Source organism: Alosa sapidissima, chromosome 13 (assembly GCF_018492685.1).
Source record: "Alosa sapidissima isolate fAloSap1 chromosome 13, fAloSap1.pri, whole genome shotgun sequence".
Classification (NCBI taxonomy): domain Eukaryota; kingdom Metazoa; phylum Chordata; class Actinopteri; order Clupeiformes; family Clupeidae; genus Alosa; species Alosa sapidissima.
This window is the reverse complement of record NC_055969.1, coordinates 6,869,177-6,886,676: the sequence shown is the minus strand read 5'-3', so window position 1 is coordinate 6,886,676 and position 17,500 is coordinate 6,869,177. Positions and strand designations below refer to the sequence as shown.

Here is a 17,500-nt window from a genome sequence, read left to right as displayed (position 1 = left end):
GGCCATGTTATTCCCTCGTTTCTCTAGTCCAAAAATAAACCCACTTAACTTGTTTTCAGTTCACTGGAGAAAATGAGACTTATCAGTCATTGTATGTGTGTATGTATGTATCTGTGTGTGTGTGTGTGTGTGTGTGTGTGTGTGTGTGTGTGTGTGTGTGTGTTTATGAGTGTGTGCATGCCTGTGCTTCTTCAAGAGTCAATATTTTGCAGTATCTTTTGCAATTTCGGTTATTCTTGTGTGTGTTTTTATGCTATTGAGTTACAAAGAGTTCTCTCTCTCTCCTCTCTCTCTCTCTCTCTCTCTCCATCTTTGTGTCTCCTGCAGGGCGAGGACGGATTCCCAGGCTTTAAGGGAGACATGGGTATAAAGGGCGACCGGGTAAGAGCTCAGCTTTGGTTTGTGTCCTTTTTTCAGTTATTTACAGCCTCAGTTTAAATGACAGACACGAGTACACAGTCTCAAACACTCTGTGTGTGTGTGTGTGTGTGTGTGTGTGTGTGATGCTGTGCAAGTCAACGAGGACATTCACAAAGACTCCCACTCCCCTCTCCGTCCCACTCCACTCCTTTCCCCTCTTCTTCATCTCCCTCTCTTCCTCCTCTTCTCTCCCCTGCTGTTTTCATCCCTCTCTTCTCCTAATCTCTGTTCTCCTCATCTCTATTCTCATCTCTCTTCTCCTCATCTCTCTTCTCCTCATCTCTATTCTCATCTCTCTTCTCCTCATCTCTCTTCTCCTCATCTCTATTCTCATCTCTCTTCTCCTCATCTCTGTTCTCCTCATCTCTATTCTCATCTCTCTTCTCCTCATCTCTGTTCTCCTCATCTCTATTCTCATCTCTCTTCTCCTCATCTCTGTTCTCCTCATCTCTATTCTCATCTCTCTTCTCCTCATCTCTGTTCTCCTCATCTTTGTTCTCCTCATATCTGTTCTCCTCATCTCTCTTCTCCTCATCTCTGTTCTCCTCATCTCTGTTCTCCTCATCTGTTCTCCTCATCTCTCTTCTCCTCATCTCTGTTCTCTGTTCTCCTCATCTCTGTTCTCCTCATCTCTCTTCTCCTCACTGCTCCTTGCCCCTCCTCGCACCTCTTTGAACTCTCTCAACTCTGTCTAGCCCTCCCTGCTCTGCACCCTACTTTCTATTCCATGCCTTCTCTTCTCTTCTCTTCTTTTCCTGCCCTCTCTCTTTTACACAACTTTCTTGTTTTATTCTTTAATGGGTGTCTCTCCCATCCTCCTCTCCCTTCCCTCCCCTCCCCTCCTCTCCTCTCTTCTCTCCTGTCCTCCTTTCTCTTTTGTGATATGCGCAGCAGACTTGAGAGGTCTGCTGGGACGTAACCTTTACTCAACCTGATCGATCGCATTGATCACTGTCACCCTTTCCGCTGGTGTCATACAGCTGTTGTGACTGCACTGAGTCACTGTTGAGTTATGGGCTGTGAGCAAACACTTTCCCACCCTCAGGGGAGAGGAGTGTACGATTCACCGGCCCTCTCTCCCTCACCCAAGTACACACACCCACACACACACACACACACACACACACACACACACACACACACTACGTTCCTCCTTGACTGGGTGCCGGAATATCACTTTCAAATTACTGAGGTGAAGCAAGTCTTCTTCCTTTTTTAAGATGCAGATGTATGTATGGAGAGAGCCTTAATCTGACATCACATCAGTAAGACTTCTGCATTCTACATGCAGTTCAAAAGGACAGGAACAGCATAATATTACCATGAATTGTTAATTACGATTAAGAAAAGGTCTTTTTGGTGTGTTTGATATATTCGAGGTATGGTGGCTGCTACTGCTGCAGTCACCAATAACCTTCCCTGTGGGGACAAGGATATCTTAGCACCCTTGTTGGGATTTGATGAGTCTTGATATATTTACAGAGCTCATACAAAATCAGTTGACATAAAAGCGGAAATATAATATAGAAAGTCGGACTTTCCATGAAATGCCATTATTCTTTATACGCCAGATCCCTCCGTCACAGTCAATAAGCCCTGTCTTATGCCCATTCATGCCTTTATTCAGCCCAGTCATCAGGGAGAGAGAGAGAGAGAGAGAAAGAGGGAAAAGAGGGAGAGAATGAGTGAAGAAAGGAGAAAGAGAATTAAAGGAACGAAGCAAGGGAGCAGTGTGTGTATTAATCCCTTCAAAAGAAAGGGAGTCAAGGATGTGGAGCGGACTGATGAAAGTCAAGAGATTGAGTCCAAAACTTACTTCTCGGGTCTGACCGGAATTGTAATGCACCCCTGCAAGAAAGTGTGCCTGTGTGCATGCGTGTGTGTGTGTGTGTGTGTGTGTGTGTGTGTGTGGGTGTGTGTGTGTGTGTGTGTGTGTGTATGTCTCCGGTTCCGGCGCCGTCAAGTGTGGCAGCCTACTCAGCAGCTCCGTGTCTTAGTGTTTGTTTCTCAGCTGGAGACTTCGCTCACTGCCTTGCACAACTGACAGACTGAGAAAGTCATTTGTCCCCAGGGCCATTGAACTGTTCAATGCCTCACTTAAGGGAAGAGGAGAGATAGACTTCTCTGCATAGTCTGTCTGCCTCTTCACCCCCTCCATGTTTGGATACTGTCTGTCCACTAGCCACTTTTACCACTGTCTTTATGCCTCACTGTTTGCGTGCTATATTAGCACATTAGCACATATGCATAACCCCCCCGCCCCTCCATGCCACAGCCGAACTGTGGCCACACTTATACATTTTCTTTTAATAGTTAAATATATAGATATATAGACTTTACTTTACTTTATTTCTGCATTGTTGCACTGTTGGACTTACTCATTTGCACCATGACCACTATCACCATTGCACTACCACCATGACACTCATTCACACAGAGCACCTTAGAGCACCTTACCATACCTTACTATGCACAGAGAATCACAGGCTCAGTCCCTGCCTCAGTCATTGCAAGCGCCTCTGATTGATTAATCACCACTATGTGGATACTGTTTTTAGAATTGATTTAGATTAAGTGTTAGTTAGTATACTTTGTATTTTAGTATATTTAGCATATTCTTTATCTTCTACTGTCCTTATTGCTTAGTTGTGTTTTTATATTATATACTTTAATTACTCTTTCTGCTGTTAAAGAATGTGTTTGTGTTGTCTGTATCTATCTATCTATCTATCTATCTATCTATCTATCTATGTGTGTGTGTTTAAATGCGGATAGATGTGAAAGAGAGAGATGGGTGTATAAAAACTGAATGAAACTGTATTTGTTTTGCTGAACAAGAGAGGTTTTTTTGGAAGTCAGCAGTAAAAGACCTAACGGTAGTCATATATAGCACATTTATTTATCTGTTGTGTGGTGTGTCTTCAGGGAGAGCTCGGACCTGCTGGACCCAGAGGAGAGGACGGTCCTGAGGGACCCAAAGGAAGGTCAGGTCTCCCTGGAGACTCTGGTCCTCTTGGAGTAAATGGAGAAAAGGTGTGTGTGTGTGTGTTTGTGTGTGTTGAAAAAAGCTACACTTGCCATGTCTGTCTGTGTGACATTTGTCTGTATGCGAAGAAGTAAAGAAGTATTAATGTGTGTGTGCAGGAATCTGTATATGTTTGTGTGTGTGTGTGTGTGTGTGTGTGTGTGTGTGTGTTCGTAATTACTCCTGCTTGTTTCCTGTATCCTAGAAACTTCAGGTCAGGTAGGCCCAAATAAGTGACAGCACTAGCTGTTAGTGTGCAGCAGGTGGACGCTAGCCCTCTCCACCTGTCCCTGTGGAGATGTCGGCGCATCTTAATTAAAGCCCGTCTCCACACCAACACTCCCCGTGCCTCATTTAGGGGGACTATTTCAGGAACCTGCTCTTGACAATCACACTGGGGGCTCACTTACAGACCTCCAAGTTATTTTAAGGAACCCTGTCCCCCCCCCCCCCCCCATACACACACACACACACACACACACACTACCCACAGTCACACACGTGGAGGAAACTATATTAAGTTTGCAGTGACCTGGATAGGTGAAACTGGGGAAGAGAGGAGAAGAAATGACAGTGTTGTTCAGTAAGGTGGTGGACAGGTTGGATTGAATTAGGATGATGGTGTTGGATGCTCAGTGTGATATTCCTCTTGATTTCCAGGGTAAATTGGGTGTGCCCGGGTTGCCAGGTTACCCAGGAAGACAAGGACCAAAGGTAAGATCGATCGACCCTCTCCGCCTCTTTTGGGTGTTTTGTGTGTGTGTTTGTTTTGTGCCTGCCTGCTATGTTTCTTTTTTGGGGCAGTTCTGGGTTGCATCCGTGTGTGTGTGCGTGTGTGTGTGTGTGTGTGTGTGTGTGTGTGTGTGTGTGTGTGTGTGTGTGTGTGTGTGTGTGTGTGTGTGTCTGTCAGTGCTTTCTTTTTGAGTTGGGGTAGTGCTTGTCGGGTTAGAGGTTTTCAGGGCTGGGTGGGGTGGGGTTGTGGTGATGGGTGAGGAGGGCCATGTTTGAACTTCCTGATCAAAGCTGCTCTCCCCTCCGTACTGCGCCTCGTGGTGTCAGGCCTCCGCTCGCCCACATCCCAGGATGCACTGCTGCACCAGCACATTTTCCTCTCCTCCCCGCTCTTTGATGGACCTGCAGTTAATCTCTCTCTCTCCCTCTCTCTCTCTTTTTCTATGTGTGCGTGTGTGTGTGTGTGTGTGTGTGTGTGTGTGTGTGTGTGTGTATCTATCTTTCTCCTCTGCAGGGTTCTCAGGGATTCCAAGGATTCCCAGGCGCCAATGGAGATAAGGGCACCAGGGTATGTGTCAAACTTGCTACAAACACACTTCACCTACATGCTGCTATATGTATGCTACACTCATTACCCACACAAAATGCAGATACACACACACACACACACACGCACACATTTTTTTTCTGCATTTCTCGCCGCTCGCTCTCTCCCTGAAATTCATTCAGTGGAATCTGTAGTGTGTGATCCCGAATATCCCTGCAAAATCCTCATTAGTTTACACATTCAAAGCAGTACAGACAAGCCAAGTCAAACATAAACACCAAATAGTCTACTAATCTTCACCGATACACACACCAGATTACTCGACACAAACACACACACACACACACACACACACACCCATGCTCACACATACACACACACACACACACACACACAGGAGGATAATGGCGTTGGCATTACCGCTCTCAGATGCTCAGTTGTGCATGCAGAATCCTCTAATGCCAACATCAGTCTCCTCATTAATTTTGCATCGTGGGCAAAACTTTTCATCTCACTTAACAAACTCTACTCCCAAACTCTTTATTTTCAGATTCAGCGCATTGTTGCTGCTGGATAAGCAACCTGATTATCCCCACACCGTGTTGTTATGTTTTAATAATGACTAATATCTCATTAAATCTGTGTCTTTCCCCATTTATTTAGTGGGATATGGCGAGGGACTTATTTTAATGTTGCAGCAACACAAACACAATCTTAATGTTTAAACAGAGCACAGATCTGAAAGAGGCGTCCATAAATCATAAATATGCCCTGTGAAATTATTTCTTAAGCTACCTCAGGTTATTTAAAGATTATTTCCTGATGAGTTTGAGAAAAAAACACAGTTTGTTGCTGTATGTTTACTCTACTGCCTTCCACTGGCCTCTCCCAGTTCTGTGTGAGGTGTGCAATCATGTATCCTCAGTTAAAATTTAAAAAAAATAATGTATCCTTCCTCATTTAATAACTTCCTTTTTTCCTATCTCTCTTCTTGTCTCTCTCTCTCTCTCTCTCTCTCTCTCTCTCTCTATCCCTCTCTTTCTCTATCTCCTGTATTTCCCCCCTCTCTGTCTTTATCCTTCCCCTGACACAGGGAACAGCAGGCAAGCCAGGCCCAAGAGGTCAGAGAGGACCAACGGTGAGTCTCCTGCTGCTGGCAACCTTTGACCCCTACTTCTGTAGCGTGCACCTGCCAATGCTAATAATGGCCAAGGAGAAAGCCTTCACCTGAGATTCATGTCTTTTTTTCTCCCCCATCTTCTCTCTCGTCTGCCTGCAGGGACCACGTGGAGAGAGGGGACCCAGGGGTCCAACAGGAAAAGCTGGACCAAAGGTGAGTGGGGGTCAGAGGTCAGGGAGGAGGAGCCTGAAGGGTCAGAGTTTCTGCTTTATTAGAAGCACTTGTGGAAGAAGTCCATCAGTGCTAGCTGCTTCCTGCTATGTCAGAACAGAGCACTGGAGCCTGTTCAAGACTGGCCCCTGTAACCAGGGAGGGGGATCAGAGTAACACATGGGACGCAGGCCCAGTTAGGAGGAAAAGCTGTTTATAAGCTTAGATATCTGGCAACCCTCTTTTGGGTAGTCCTGTATTTCCCCCTTGTGTGGGAAAATTTGAAAGGTCATGCTACAAAATGTAACATAAATTGATCAAACAGGTGTCAAAATCAATAGTGTGACATACACATTTTGCACAATTGTGGGTGTGTGTTTTCTCTGGACCAAGAAAAAGAGCTTGAACTTAATAACATTTGAGTTGCACACCATTCATAACTTAGCAGTCGAAAGCAATTGGAGCTACAAACCTGAATAAATGAGCTGAGGACCAGGGAATATAAAGGCTGAAACACAAAAAGGCTTTCATCAATAAAATTTGGAACAGTGTAAATCTCAAATCTAAATCTAAATCCTTTCTGGCACACTGAAACAAAGGTCTGAGTGGCTTGCTGGAGGTTGTGCAATCAGGCGTCTCAAGACATATCAGCAGTACAGTCTAACACCTGCCTGTGGCCTACCCCCCTCCCAAAGAAAACACCTCTGCACCAATTGGCCTGGAGTTGTGGAGGGCTAAAGGGAGCTGGTTTTTAGTCTGTTCAAATTAGATGGAGTCTGTCTGCCTGTCTTACACAAGACAGTTTGATGCTCAGAACACTTGTGATGCGTAAGGGCATTAGATGAGTAGGCGTGATAAGTAGACCATAATGAGTAGACTGACAACGCTAACAATTATGGCATAATGTTAATATCACAATTACACAGAGCCGGACAGTAACGGAGTACATTCACTTGAGTACAGTACTTGAGTACAATTTTGAGGGATCTGTACTTTACTCGAGTATCATTTTTGAGGAGTACTCATGACTTTACTCAAGTACATTTGAGAGGCAAATATTGTACTCTTTACTCCACTACATTTCTATCCATAACCGTGAGTAACCGTTACTTCTTCTAAAAAAAAAGGAAAAAAGAAAAATCTCGGAAATCCTCAATTTGTTAGCCTGGCGGGCCATCCTATATCATTGAAATGTATAGTCTGGAATCGAACCATTTACCTCGCTTAATCCAAGGGGCGGGCAGAGAATTGTCTTTCAAACTGCCTAGGCATGCAATAGGTCAGCGCTACGACCATATCCGTATCCGGTCGGCAAAACGGCAAATACTTCGAAAGGAATTACTTAAGTGCATTGTGTTGCTCAACTTTCAAAGAAAACCACAAGTCCAACTCCTCCAAAGTTGACGATTCAAACAACCGCTCTTCGTTAGCCATAGCCACCTTCCTTGTTGTTCACCGTCACAGGACTGTCGTTATCCTGTTAAGCCCGCCTTAAGACTCTCTAACAAAATAGAGCGCTGTGATTGGATGAAGTCCACGGCGTCAGCCAATAGAAATCCCTATGGTTTGATACTAAACGTACAGGCTGAGCAAATTAATTTGCTGCCACTAGGGTGCGTCTAGATTTCTAGGCTATCAATTTGTTGTTTCCCTCTCAAACGTGATTGGATTGTGCAGGCGCCTCTGATTGGGACAGCCTATCAGCAATCACCTTCAGCTTTCTGCCAAAGTCAACTCCATGGTCAGATTTAGATAAGAGATGAAACCATGAACGAAACAATGGATGAAGACGCAGCAGGTCCATCCCGGGAATGTGCCAACCTGTGGCCCCACCTCGCCAGACTATTTCAATTTTCTGAACAAGTTAATGATAGTTTTCGCTTCAATCTGTTTCAATTACAAAATAGTATTTTGTATTTGAAATACATATTTTAAATACATGTATTAGAAATACTGCCCATCCCTGGCAACATGGTAAAAAGATGAAAATGACTTGATTTTACTTTCAATTCCTTTTACATTCTCCAAGGTATTAAGATTAACATTTTTCATAACTCCATGTATGACGTTTCTATACAGAAATGTAAGCACTGTGGCAGTAGTAATGCAATATTTGAAAAAAAAAAATGTAGGCTACTCTTGTACTCTTGATACCCAAGTACTTTAAAAAAAAAAGTACTTCAGTACTTTTACTTAAGTACTTCAGTACTTTTACATTAAGTTGTACTTTTACTTGTACTTGAGTAAAATTTAGCAAAGGGTATCTGTACTTTTACTCAAGTAATGAAGCTGTGTACTCTGTCCTCCTCTGCAATTACATGATGAAGTAGCAAAACGGTGAAACAATTGATATTGTTATGCATTTAGTGCTTTTTGTAAAGATTTTTTTGGAATCTGACGTTTTTTGGTTCTTCCCAACAGGGTAACTCAGGAAGCGACGGCCCCCCAGGACCTCCCGGTGAACGGGTAAGTCAATTTCCCATCTACGCTCTGCATGATCAACACTGACTGGTGCGTGAGTTGGTCTCTGATGTGGATGTGAAGAGTTGTGGTCTAAATCCCCAATCTTTGCTTTGTTTCTTGCAGGGTCTGCCAGGGCCTCAGGGTCCAACTGGATTCCCCGGACCAAAGGGACCCCCTGTAAGTGTAAACACTACAAAGCATCTCAACAATTAGTTTTTGTGTTAAGTGGACTGGTAACGATACGAACCACTCTGAGGCAAGAAAAAGCATGACAATATCATTTGGTAAATGGTTTCTTCAATTTCTTAAGATAAACAGAAGGATGAAAGGATAAAGTGGAGTGGAATAGTCCATGTAGCCAGGTTGGTCACCGGCACAGTTCGTCTGTTTTTGCTCATTTTGTTTTGTTTGTTTGTTTGTTTGTGTAGGGGCCAGCTGGGAAAGATGGACTGCCCGGACATCCAGGACAGAGAGGAGAGACTGTAAGTATCCAACGCACCCAACCATACCCGCACACTCACACATGGACACACACACACACACACACACACACACACACACTCACAACTCACACACACACACGTTTACTCAGACACATTGTGACTTGCACACTTATCATGACCTGTCCTATCTCCCCAGGGTTTCCAAGGCAAGACTGGACCTCCAGGACCTCCTGGTGTGGTTGGACCTCAGGTGAGAAGCCCACTTAGCACAGAGCAGTTGACTCCATCCCTAACGAGCTCCCCCTAACAAGGTGTTCCTAAAGTGGAACCTCCTAAAGATGGTCCTCCATCACCCCATTAGAGCAATGGAGCACCATGTTACTGAGTTGCCATAGCGCCACAAATCCACCTCTACCATGCACAGATTGTCTCTCTGTATGTGTGTGTGTGTGTGTGTGGGGGGGGGGGGGGGGGGGGGGGGAGTGTTTGTGTGTTTGGGGGGGGTGTGTTTGTGTGTGTGTGTGTGGATTGCTAGAGTGTGTCGGTGCCCCGTTGATGTGACTGTGTGTTGTTGCTTTAGTCGTGACTGTCTGATGAGAGAAAAAGAGACAGAGAGAGAGACAGACAGAGAGAGAGAGACAGACAGAAAGAGTCAGTCTGTAGTTTCCTGTCGAGCTCCCTGAAGTCCCTGAAGCTTTCTGACTGGTGGAGGAGATGCTCTTTAAAGCCCATGCATATTCATAAAGGTGTATGTTTCAAAACGCTCTCTCCACTTTAAGTGTTTGGTGTTATTGCAAACGCGGCTGAATTGCTCACTTCACACTTCCCACACAAAGGCACACACATATACTCTCACACTCTCTCTCACATACACACACACAAACACACACACAAACACACACACACACACACACACACACAAAACACACACTCCCTCCTGCGCCCTCAGCGTTGTCTAGACTGTCACTGTAAAGGCTGAAGGGGTTCAAGAGGTGGTCATTAAGCCAAGCCTGGCCCTTGTTTGTCCTGATCTTTGCTGACGGCCGTGACTCGCGCGCCTGTTGATTGTTGGATGTGTTAGCACTCAGAGTCCTCATACATTATGCATGCACAGTCAACATGGCACCACTCTCTCGATGCTAATGCACATACACACACTCACACACACACACACACACACATACACACACACACACACACACACACACACACACACACTCCAACACACTTAAACACACACACTTTCACACACAGTCTCGCTTTCTGTGTTCCTATCTCCCACACCTAAGGATATGCAGGCCAACACCCGCAAAATGCACATTCACACACAAGGACACATGCATGCCCACACACATGCAAATACACCTAACCTCACCGACAGTAAGACACACACTGATGCTGCATTGATGCTACAGTTAGCTGATGCCACTCTGATGAAAGTTCACTGATCTGCACAGATCTATTTTGGTGCACAAAATAGCACTTACCCATAATGCACTTCTCTGTCCTCAGGGCCCCACAGGTGAGACTGGACCAATGGGAGACCGAGGGCACCCTGGACCCCCAGGCCCTCCAGGTGAGCAGGGTCTGCCAGGAGCTGCCGGAAAGGAAGGAGCCAAGGTGAGTGACCTGTCATGTAGTCTGACAACCAACCATCACCACATAATGTAAGATGTACCACTGTACTTTAGGATTGTGTACCAGTGTGTGACATTTACTGCAGGCACATTTTGAACTTGTGGAGTTTTATGGAGTGTTATACAGAGAATGGATTCTTAGATGCCATAATTGGACTCTTACAGCCTACTCTGTTCCACTGAGGTCAGTCTGGTCTTAACGGCTCATTTCCTTGTGTTCTGTAGGGAGATCCAGGTCCTGCTGGCCCCTCTGGTAAAGATGGTCCACCTGGCATGAGAGGCTTCCCAGGAGAACGTGGTCTTCCAGGTGCAACGGTGAGTATTAGAGCCTTCTCATTAGCTTTAGTTGGACTTTGCCTGCCATTTAAATGATTTAATCTGATTGCCATCACATGCACTGTATGTAATGCACATTTTGTTGTTATTTTAGTAGAGTGAGTTTTGAATTAAGTTTGGAGTTTGGAGTGAGCAGGTTGGAGGAGTGTGTGTTGTGTTGCAGGTGTATTGCTGAAACTGTGTGTGTGTGTGTGTGTGTGTGTGTGTGGGTGTGTGTGTGCTGTGTTCTCCTCTCCTCAGGGAGCCGATGGTCTGAAAGGAAGCGAGGGACCCCCTGGTCCACCTGGCCCTGCTGTGAGTACACTCTCCCCCCTCTTTCTCCCCATGTTTCTTTTCTTCTCTCTTTTCATCTCCTCTCATCTCTCTGCTTTTGACTCTGTTTCTCGGCCCATCTATTGCTTGTTAGTGGCTCTGTCAACAGTGGCTATCTCCCTCGTCTGAGAGATGTGTGTTTCTCTAATTACTCCCCTCCGTTATTAGCGCTGTCTTTTTCTCTCATTCCATCTCTCCTTTCACTCTCTATCCCTGTTTTCGTAAGATTCTGTATGTTCCCTTACAATTTGATGTTACAGTTGCGTTATATAAGGTAATAAGATATGTGCAGTTAAATAATTCACGCCTAACTACATTACTGAAATGTATTGTCCATGTCATCACTTTCCGACTTTATTGTAGAGGTGAAATATTCTCCACCAGCTTTCATGCATACATAAAAGATTTCCTTATAAATAAATAAGAAGGGCGTAACTCAATAATCATGGGCCCTGATCGAACGGTTTTGGTCACTCTCTTTCTTTCGTCCTCTCTCTTTCATATTTCTCCATCTCTCCATCTCTTCTTCTTCCCTCTCCTTTTTTCCTCTCTTTCTCCTGGCAGGGCTCTCCTGGTGAGCGTGGTCCTGCTGGCCCAGCTGGACCCACTGGTCTGCCAGGTCGGCCTGGACCGCAGGGACCTCCCGGTCCCACTGGCGAGAAGGGAGCACCAGTAAGTTTGTTGTGTGTGTGTGTGTGTGTTTATGTGTGCTTACGCATGCAAGTCCATGAATGCCTGTGTGTGTGTGTGTGTGTGTGTGTGCACATGTGAGTGCATGCGTACATGTTTATGAGGGTTATGTCCCTTGAGTAGAGTTTACCCAGACAGTGCCACCGTTTTGGACGTATAAATGCAAGTGTATGTACTGTATGTGTGTGCATACATTTGTGTGTGTGTGTGTGTGTGTGCATATGCATGCGTGTGTGTGCATGTTTATGTGGGCTACGTCCCTTGAGCACAGTTGTGCCCAGACGGCACCACACAGCGTCGTAGAGACCCGACATTTCATAAATATGTTACGAGTTGAGCATTACTTGCTCATCACTTCTCCACCTTGAGGGGCCAACTGGCAGTTAGGATGGTACAAGACCACACTCAGTCTGCCCTGGCATGAGCCACAGAAGAGCTGTATGCTGACGGCCTCACATCTCATTCATGCCTGTGGCTTAGATTAGTTTAAGTGATGTTCACTCAGGGTGTCGAGGTGTCAGTGGTGGTTTGTATTGTATGAGCCAGATAGCTTTCAAGCCTCTGTACTTTACTAATGTGGCTGATTTGGTGAATGAAAGAGTTTTTTTTGTGTGTGTGTGTGTGTGTGTGTGTGTTTGAGAGAGAGAGAGAGAGAGAAAGAGAGAGTGAGATTTGTGTGTGTTCTTGCCTCAATGTCAATCTTTGATTTCATAGGGAGAGAAAGGACCCCAGGGCCCTGCTGGTCGCGATGGCATCCAGGGACCAGTAGGCCTGCCCGGGCCTGCTGGACCTCTCGGACCCCCTGGAGAGGATGGAGATAAGGTAAGAGGTGGCAGTGGGGTATTGCATTTTGTCTCCCTCTATATTAAACATGTTCCCATTACACATTTACTGATACACCATTGTGTCTCTGCAACTCTCCTTCCAACACACACACACACACACACACACACACATTTAAATTACCTGGAAACCTCAGGTCCATTCAATACACATTCCATTAGCTATAAGCTTCAGCGAAATGCTATAATGAAACAAATGAAGTACATGCCTGTCACTGACTGAAACTTCTTTATGTTAGATGTACAGAGTGTAAGAACAGAAATGTAATATAGTACAGTGTAAGAAAAGTTGTAGCAAATGACAAATGACAAATTTAAATAATTGAAAGGGAGGAGGCTGCAGTCAACAATATCTGCTGGAGGTTTGGATACCAACGACAGGCAGTTGAATTATTTCAGGGATGGATTTTCAGAGAGACGGTGTGTCAGGCAGTGTTTTTTTTTTCAATAGAACAGACATCCCACACCCCACTGTGTCTGTCTCTCACACACCCGTGCACACTCACTGGCACATCACACATTAATTTTGAAGGGATATCTGTCTTAATTGAATCTCCTCTCCTCAGAGATATTGTCAGCTTCTTAATCTCATTAAACTCCCATCTCTGAATGGTGGGGTGCTGGGATGGGATGTGTGAGACTAATTGAACACACACACACACACACACACACACACACACACACACACACACACACACACACAGAGAGACACACACCTAGACACACATAAGTTCCAGCACACAAATCCTCAATACACAGATGTCAACACACCCATGTACATCAACAGAAGCTCATCTGCTAATGCTCACTGCATCCCGACATACTCTAAGCCAAACAGGCTTATTCTTATTCTGGTGCGCGCACACACTGTCACACAGACACACACACACACCCACACACACACCCCCACACACACACACACACACACACACACACACACACACACACACACCACACACACACACATGGTTGGTGCGGATCAAGCATTTGATCATCATTCACACACACACACACACACACACACACACATGCACACACACACACACACACACACACACACACACACACACACACACACACACACACACACACACACATACACAATATGTGTGCACCTGTGACTCCTGCCTTAGACATCAAAATCCCCCCTATGCTGTCCACAGGGCTGACATGTTGTTATGTGGTCCTATATTCTGACGCACACTCCTCTCTCTGCTTCATGTCCTCAGGGAGAGCTTGGTGAGCCTGGACAGAAGGGAAGCAAAGGAGAGAAAGGAGAACATGTAAGTTGCACGGCCATCATTCACATTGCACCTCATCAGCATATTACGTCCCGTCCATTGTTCTTTTCCAGGCTAAAGATGTATTGTATAAGCCTCATCTCCTTATGGAGCCTTGGTTAATAATGCCTCATTGCTTTCCATTGTTATCTTTCTCTATAGGGTCCCCCTGGTCCTACTGGACCACAAGGTCCCGTTGGTCAGCCCGGTCCATCTGTGAGTGGCACACCTTCACATCACCTTCACATCCTTGTGTTACTGTGTTATTGTCATTTGTGATCGTTCCCTGCTTTGACAGATTACACATTTTTTTTGCTCATCCAACCATCTCTCTCTCTCCCTTCTTTCCTTCTTCCTGTCTCTGTGGGGCACAGGGAGCGGACGGCGAGCCCGGACCCAGAGGTCAGCAGGGTCTGTTCGGTCAGAAGGGAGACGAAGGCTCCCGAGGATTCCCCGGACCTCCAGGTCCCGTCGGTCTACAGGTCAGAGACAACTGACCACTTGGACATACACAATCCATTCCAACACTCATCTTTTCAACAGCCATCCATCCTACACTCAAATCAGAATCATCAGTACGGAGCCAGTATTGTCCAAGAATGCTAGCATCAAAAGGCCAGCAGTAGACATTAGCAATATAGCGAGAGGGGGATGTATGTGTCATGGCTACAGAAGGTGCTAATGGAATGTTGAATGCTAAATAGGGGGAGATGTGACTCACGGATGACTGTGTGATGCTCTGTGATGCTGTGCTCTTGGTGAGGTGGGTGGTGGAGTGTTGGCGGTCTCAGTTCTGATCTCTTATTGGTGTGTTTTTTTTTTTACATTTAAATTCTAACACACAGGGTCTGCCAGGACCTCCAGGCGAGAAGGGAGAGACTGGTGACGTGGGTCAGATGGTGAGAAAGCTCTTCTGAAAGTGTTAATGTTCACTTCTTCCCTCCCTGTGTGGTTGTTTCCGAGTCAGATGTTAAATATCTCTCTCTCTCTCTCTCTAGGGTCCCCCTGGTCCTCCTGGACCCAGAGGCCCTGCCGGACCCACAGGAGCAGATGGACCCCAAGGACCTCCAGGTGGCATCGGTAACCCCGGAGCTGTTGGAGAGAAGGTATTTCACTAACCCCACCCGCATACAGTGAAATACTGTAATTCCTGTATCTTTGTCCCAAAAACTCACCATATCTACACACTTACACACATATATATGTGATGGTATATGCGTGCGTGCATGCGTGCATGCGTGCATGCGTGCGTGCGTGTCAGTCGGAGCTGCAGTAGCAGAAGGCTATGCTCTGAGTGTGAGACTGCAGGCCGCCTGAGCGGAGATGCTAAAAGCACTCTAAAGCTCTGCAGCTTCATTAATATTTCAACCGGCCATTCAGCCGAATGATCAAGTTTAAAGCGCTAAAACCTCTTTTGCACTTTCACTCTAATAGATGTGTGATAGGAAGAATGTGTGTGTGTCTGTGTGTGTGTGCACAAGAATTCATGCGAGTGTGTGGCCTGTCCTCAGTAAGGCAACTTTGTATTATTTAAGTACCTCTTCTGAGCTTGTGTGTGTGTGTGTGTGTGTGTGTGTGTGTGTGTGTGTGTGTGTGTTTGCTGAGAGCGTTGCCAGCCCCTGCCCTCCGTCCAACCCCCTCAGCACTTTTCTCTCCAGCGATGATGATGGTGTGATTTGTTATCTTCTCCGGTCGATACGAGCACCTCCATCCCTTTTCTTCAGCGCCCCCCCCCCCCCTCTTCTCACTCTTTTCTGTCCTATGGATGCGGCCATGGCCTAATGTATCATCTAGGGCCAGAGGAGGGGATAAGTGCACAGAATTTGAGGGGGGGGGGGGGACATCAAGGATGAGGGAAGGCAGTAAAATGAATTGGGCCTGAGTGGACGAGGAGTGAAGAGCATGATGGGATAGTAAACAGCCTTCATCGCTCGGTGTGGCTGTTAGGGGAGACAAGCGCAAGAGGTCAAATAAGTCTCCGTCCTGTCAGTCTGGAGGAGCACGAGTGTGTCTCAAAGCTCTTGTGTTGATATTGTGACTGCCACTGCAGCCGAATGATTAGTCCCTCTAACCACTGGAGACAGAGAGGATTATGGGAAGTACAGCGACTGTCTAGTCTCCACTGCAGGAGATTTAATAAGCAATAGTAGAGTAGAGCTCTAATATATGTATATTTAGGTGCTTGCTGTGAGAGAGCGCTTTACTTCAGGTCCTCTTTTTCTCCCTGTCTGTCTCGGTGAGGCACTGATGACAGTGATCGCTGAGACTTTTTGGCTCAGGAGCAAAAACAGCCACCATGTGAGAGGAGAGATATAGACTCTGATATATGGGCATGCCTGCTGAGAGGATGGGGCAGTAGCACGCATGCAGACACGCACGCACGCACGCACGCGCGCACACACACACACACACACACACACACACACACACACACACACACACACACACACACACACATCCATGCATTTGTACATAAGTCAGCACTCAGCCACTGTGTAAGCTTCTGTGTGTGAGAGAGAGAGAGTTTGTGTGTGTGTGTGTGTGTGTGTGTGTGTGTGTGTGTGTGTGTGTGTGTGTGTGTGTGTGTGTGTGTGTGTGTGTGTGTGATGGATGTCCACACCGACTGCCCCCAACTGGCAGTGCAAGGACAAGAGCAGTGACTTTCAGTGCAGTGTTCCCAACATCCCCAAATCCCTCTCACTCACTCAATCTATCTTGCTGTCTGTCTTTGTCAGGGTGATTCCGGTGAAGCAGGAGAGCCCGGACTGCAGGGAGACCTCGGTCCTCCGGTATGAAAACGCAACTATAATACCAGAATACAACACACCAGCTGCAATCACAACACAAATAAACCCCACCTCAACTACTATCACACCTAATACATACCGCACCCATACACTATGACTCCAAAAGGAACATTGTTTATCCAAACACAACACAAGAGACATTATGTGTGCAACACAAATGTTATACACCACAATATCATTATCATCCAGCTGAGTACTGATGGGGTGCTGATTGCTAGTTGCTAATGTTCTGCTCTGGTCCAGGGTCCAAGAGGCGAGCGTGGAGAGAAGGGAGAAGGTGGTCCTGCTGGAGCTGCTGGACCTCCCGGTCCCAAAGGCCCACCCGGAGATGACGGTCCTAAAGGCAGCCCTGTGAGTGCCTGTCCAGTTCTGACACAGTGCAGCTCTGTATGAGGCTTATGCGTTCATGTGCTTGATTGGCCGGACACTAATGAGTGGTGATGCTGATGTTTGTTCCCAGGGTCCAAGCGGTTTCCCTGGTGATCCTGGTCCTCCTGGCGAGCCTGGTCCCGCTGTAAGTCCTCTTGCTGGAAAGATAGATTCAGATCAAATAACATATTAAATTATGAACTCAGAAATAGACTCATAAGCAAACATGATTTACTTACTCTTAAGTTTAAATTTGCTGCTGAATGA

General features: G+C 46.1%; 1 protein-coding gene across 2 annotated transcripts in view; it reads left to right on the top strand.

Moving 5' to 3' along the window:
* Window positions 1–17,500, top strand: part of col5a1 (procollagen, type V, alpha 1) — an 87,649-nt gene that overhangs the window by 57,821 nt on the left and 12,328 nt on the right. For both annotated transcript variants that reach the window (XM_042059111.1, XM_042059110.1), the window contains exons 29-51: window positions 328–381; window positions 3,346–3,453; window positions 4,106–4,159; window positions 4,692–4,745; window positions 5,818–5,862; window positions 6,004–6,057; window positions 8,476–8,520; window positions 8,641–8,694; window positions 8,946–8,999; window positions 9,157–9,210; window positions 10,473–10,580; window positions 10,823–10,912; window positions 11,174–11,227; window positions 11,810–11,917; window positions 12,650–12,757; window positions 14,007–14,060; window positions 14,220–14,273; window positions 14,432–14,539; window positions 14,903–14,956; window positions 15,056–15,163; window positions 16,793–16,846; window positions 17,108–17,215; window positions 17,325–17,378. In XM_042059111.1, the coding sequence (XP_041915045.1) occupies window positions 328–381; window positions 3,346–3,453; window positions 4,106–4,159; window positions 4,692–4,745; window positions 5,818–5,862; window positions 6,004–6,057; window positions 8,476–8,520; window positions 8,641–8,694; window positions 8,946–8,999; window positions 9,157–9,210; window positions 10,473–10,580; window positions 10,823–10,912; window positions 11,174–11,227; window positions 11,810–11,917; window positions 12,650–12,757; window positions 14,007–14,060; window positions 14,220–14,273; window positions 14,432–14,539; window positions 14,903–14,956; window positions 15,056–15,163; window positions 16,793–16,846; window positions 17,108–17,215; window positions 17,325–17,378 (1,638 nt within the window). The remainder of the gene's footprint in view (window positions 1–327; window positions 382–3,345; window positions 3,454–4,105; window positions 4,160–4,691; window positions 4,746–5,817; window positions 5,863–6,003; window positions 6,058–8,475; window positions 8,521–8,640; window positions 8,695–8,945; window positions 9,000–9,156; window positions 9,211–10,472; window positions 10,581–10,822; window positions 10,913–11,173; window positions 11,228–11,809; window positions 11,918–12,649; window positions 12,758–14,006; window positions 14,061–14,219; window positions 14,274–14,431; window positions 14,540–14,902; window positions 14,957–15,055; window positions 15,164–16,792; window positions 16,847–17,107; window positions 17,216–17,324; window positions 17,379–17,500) is intronic.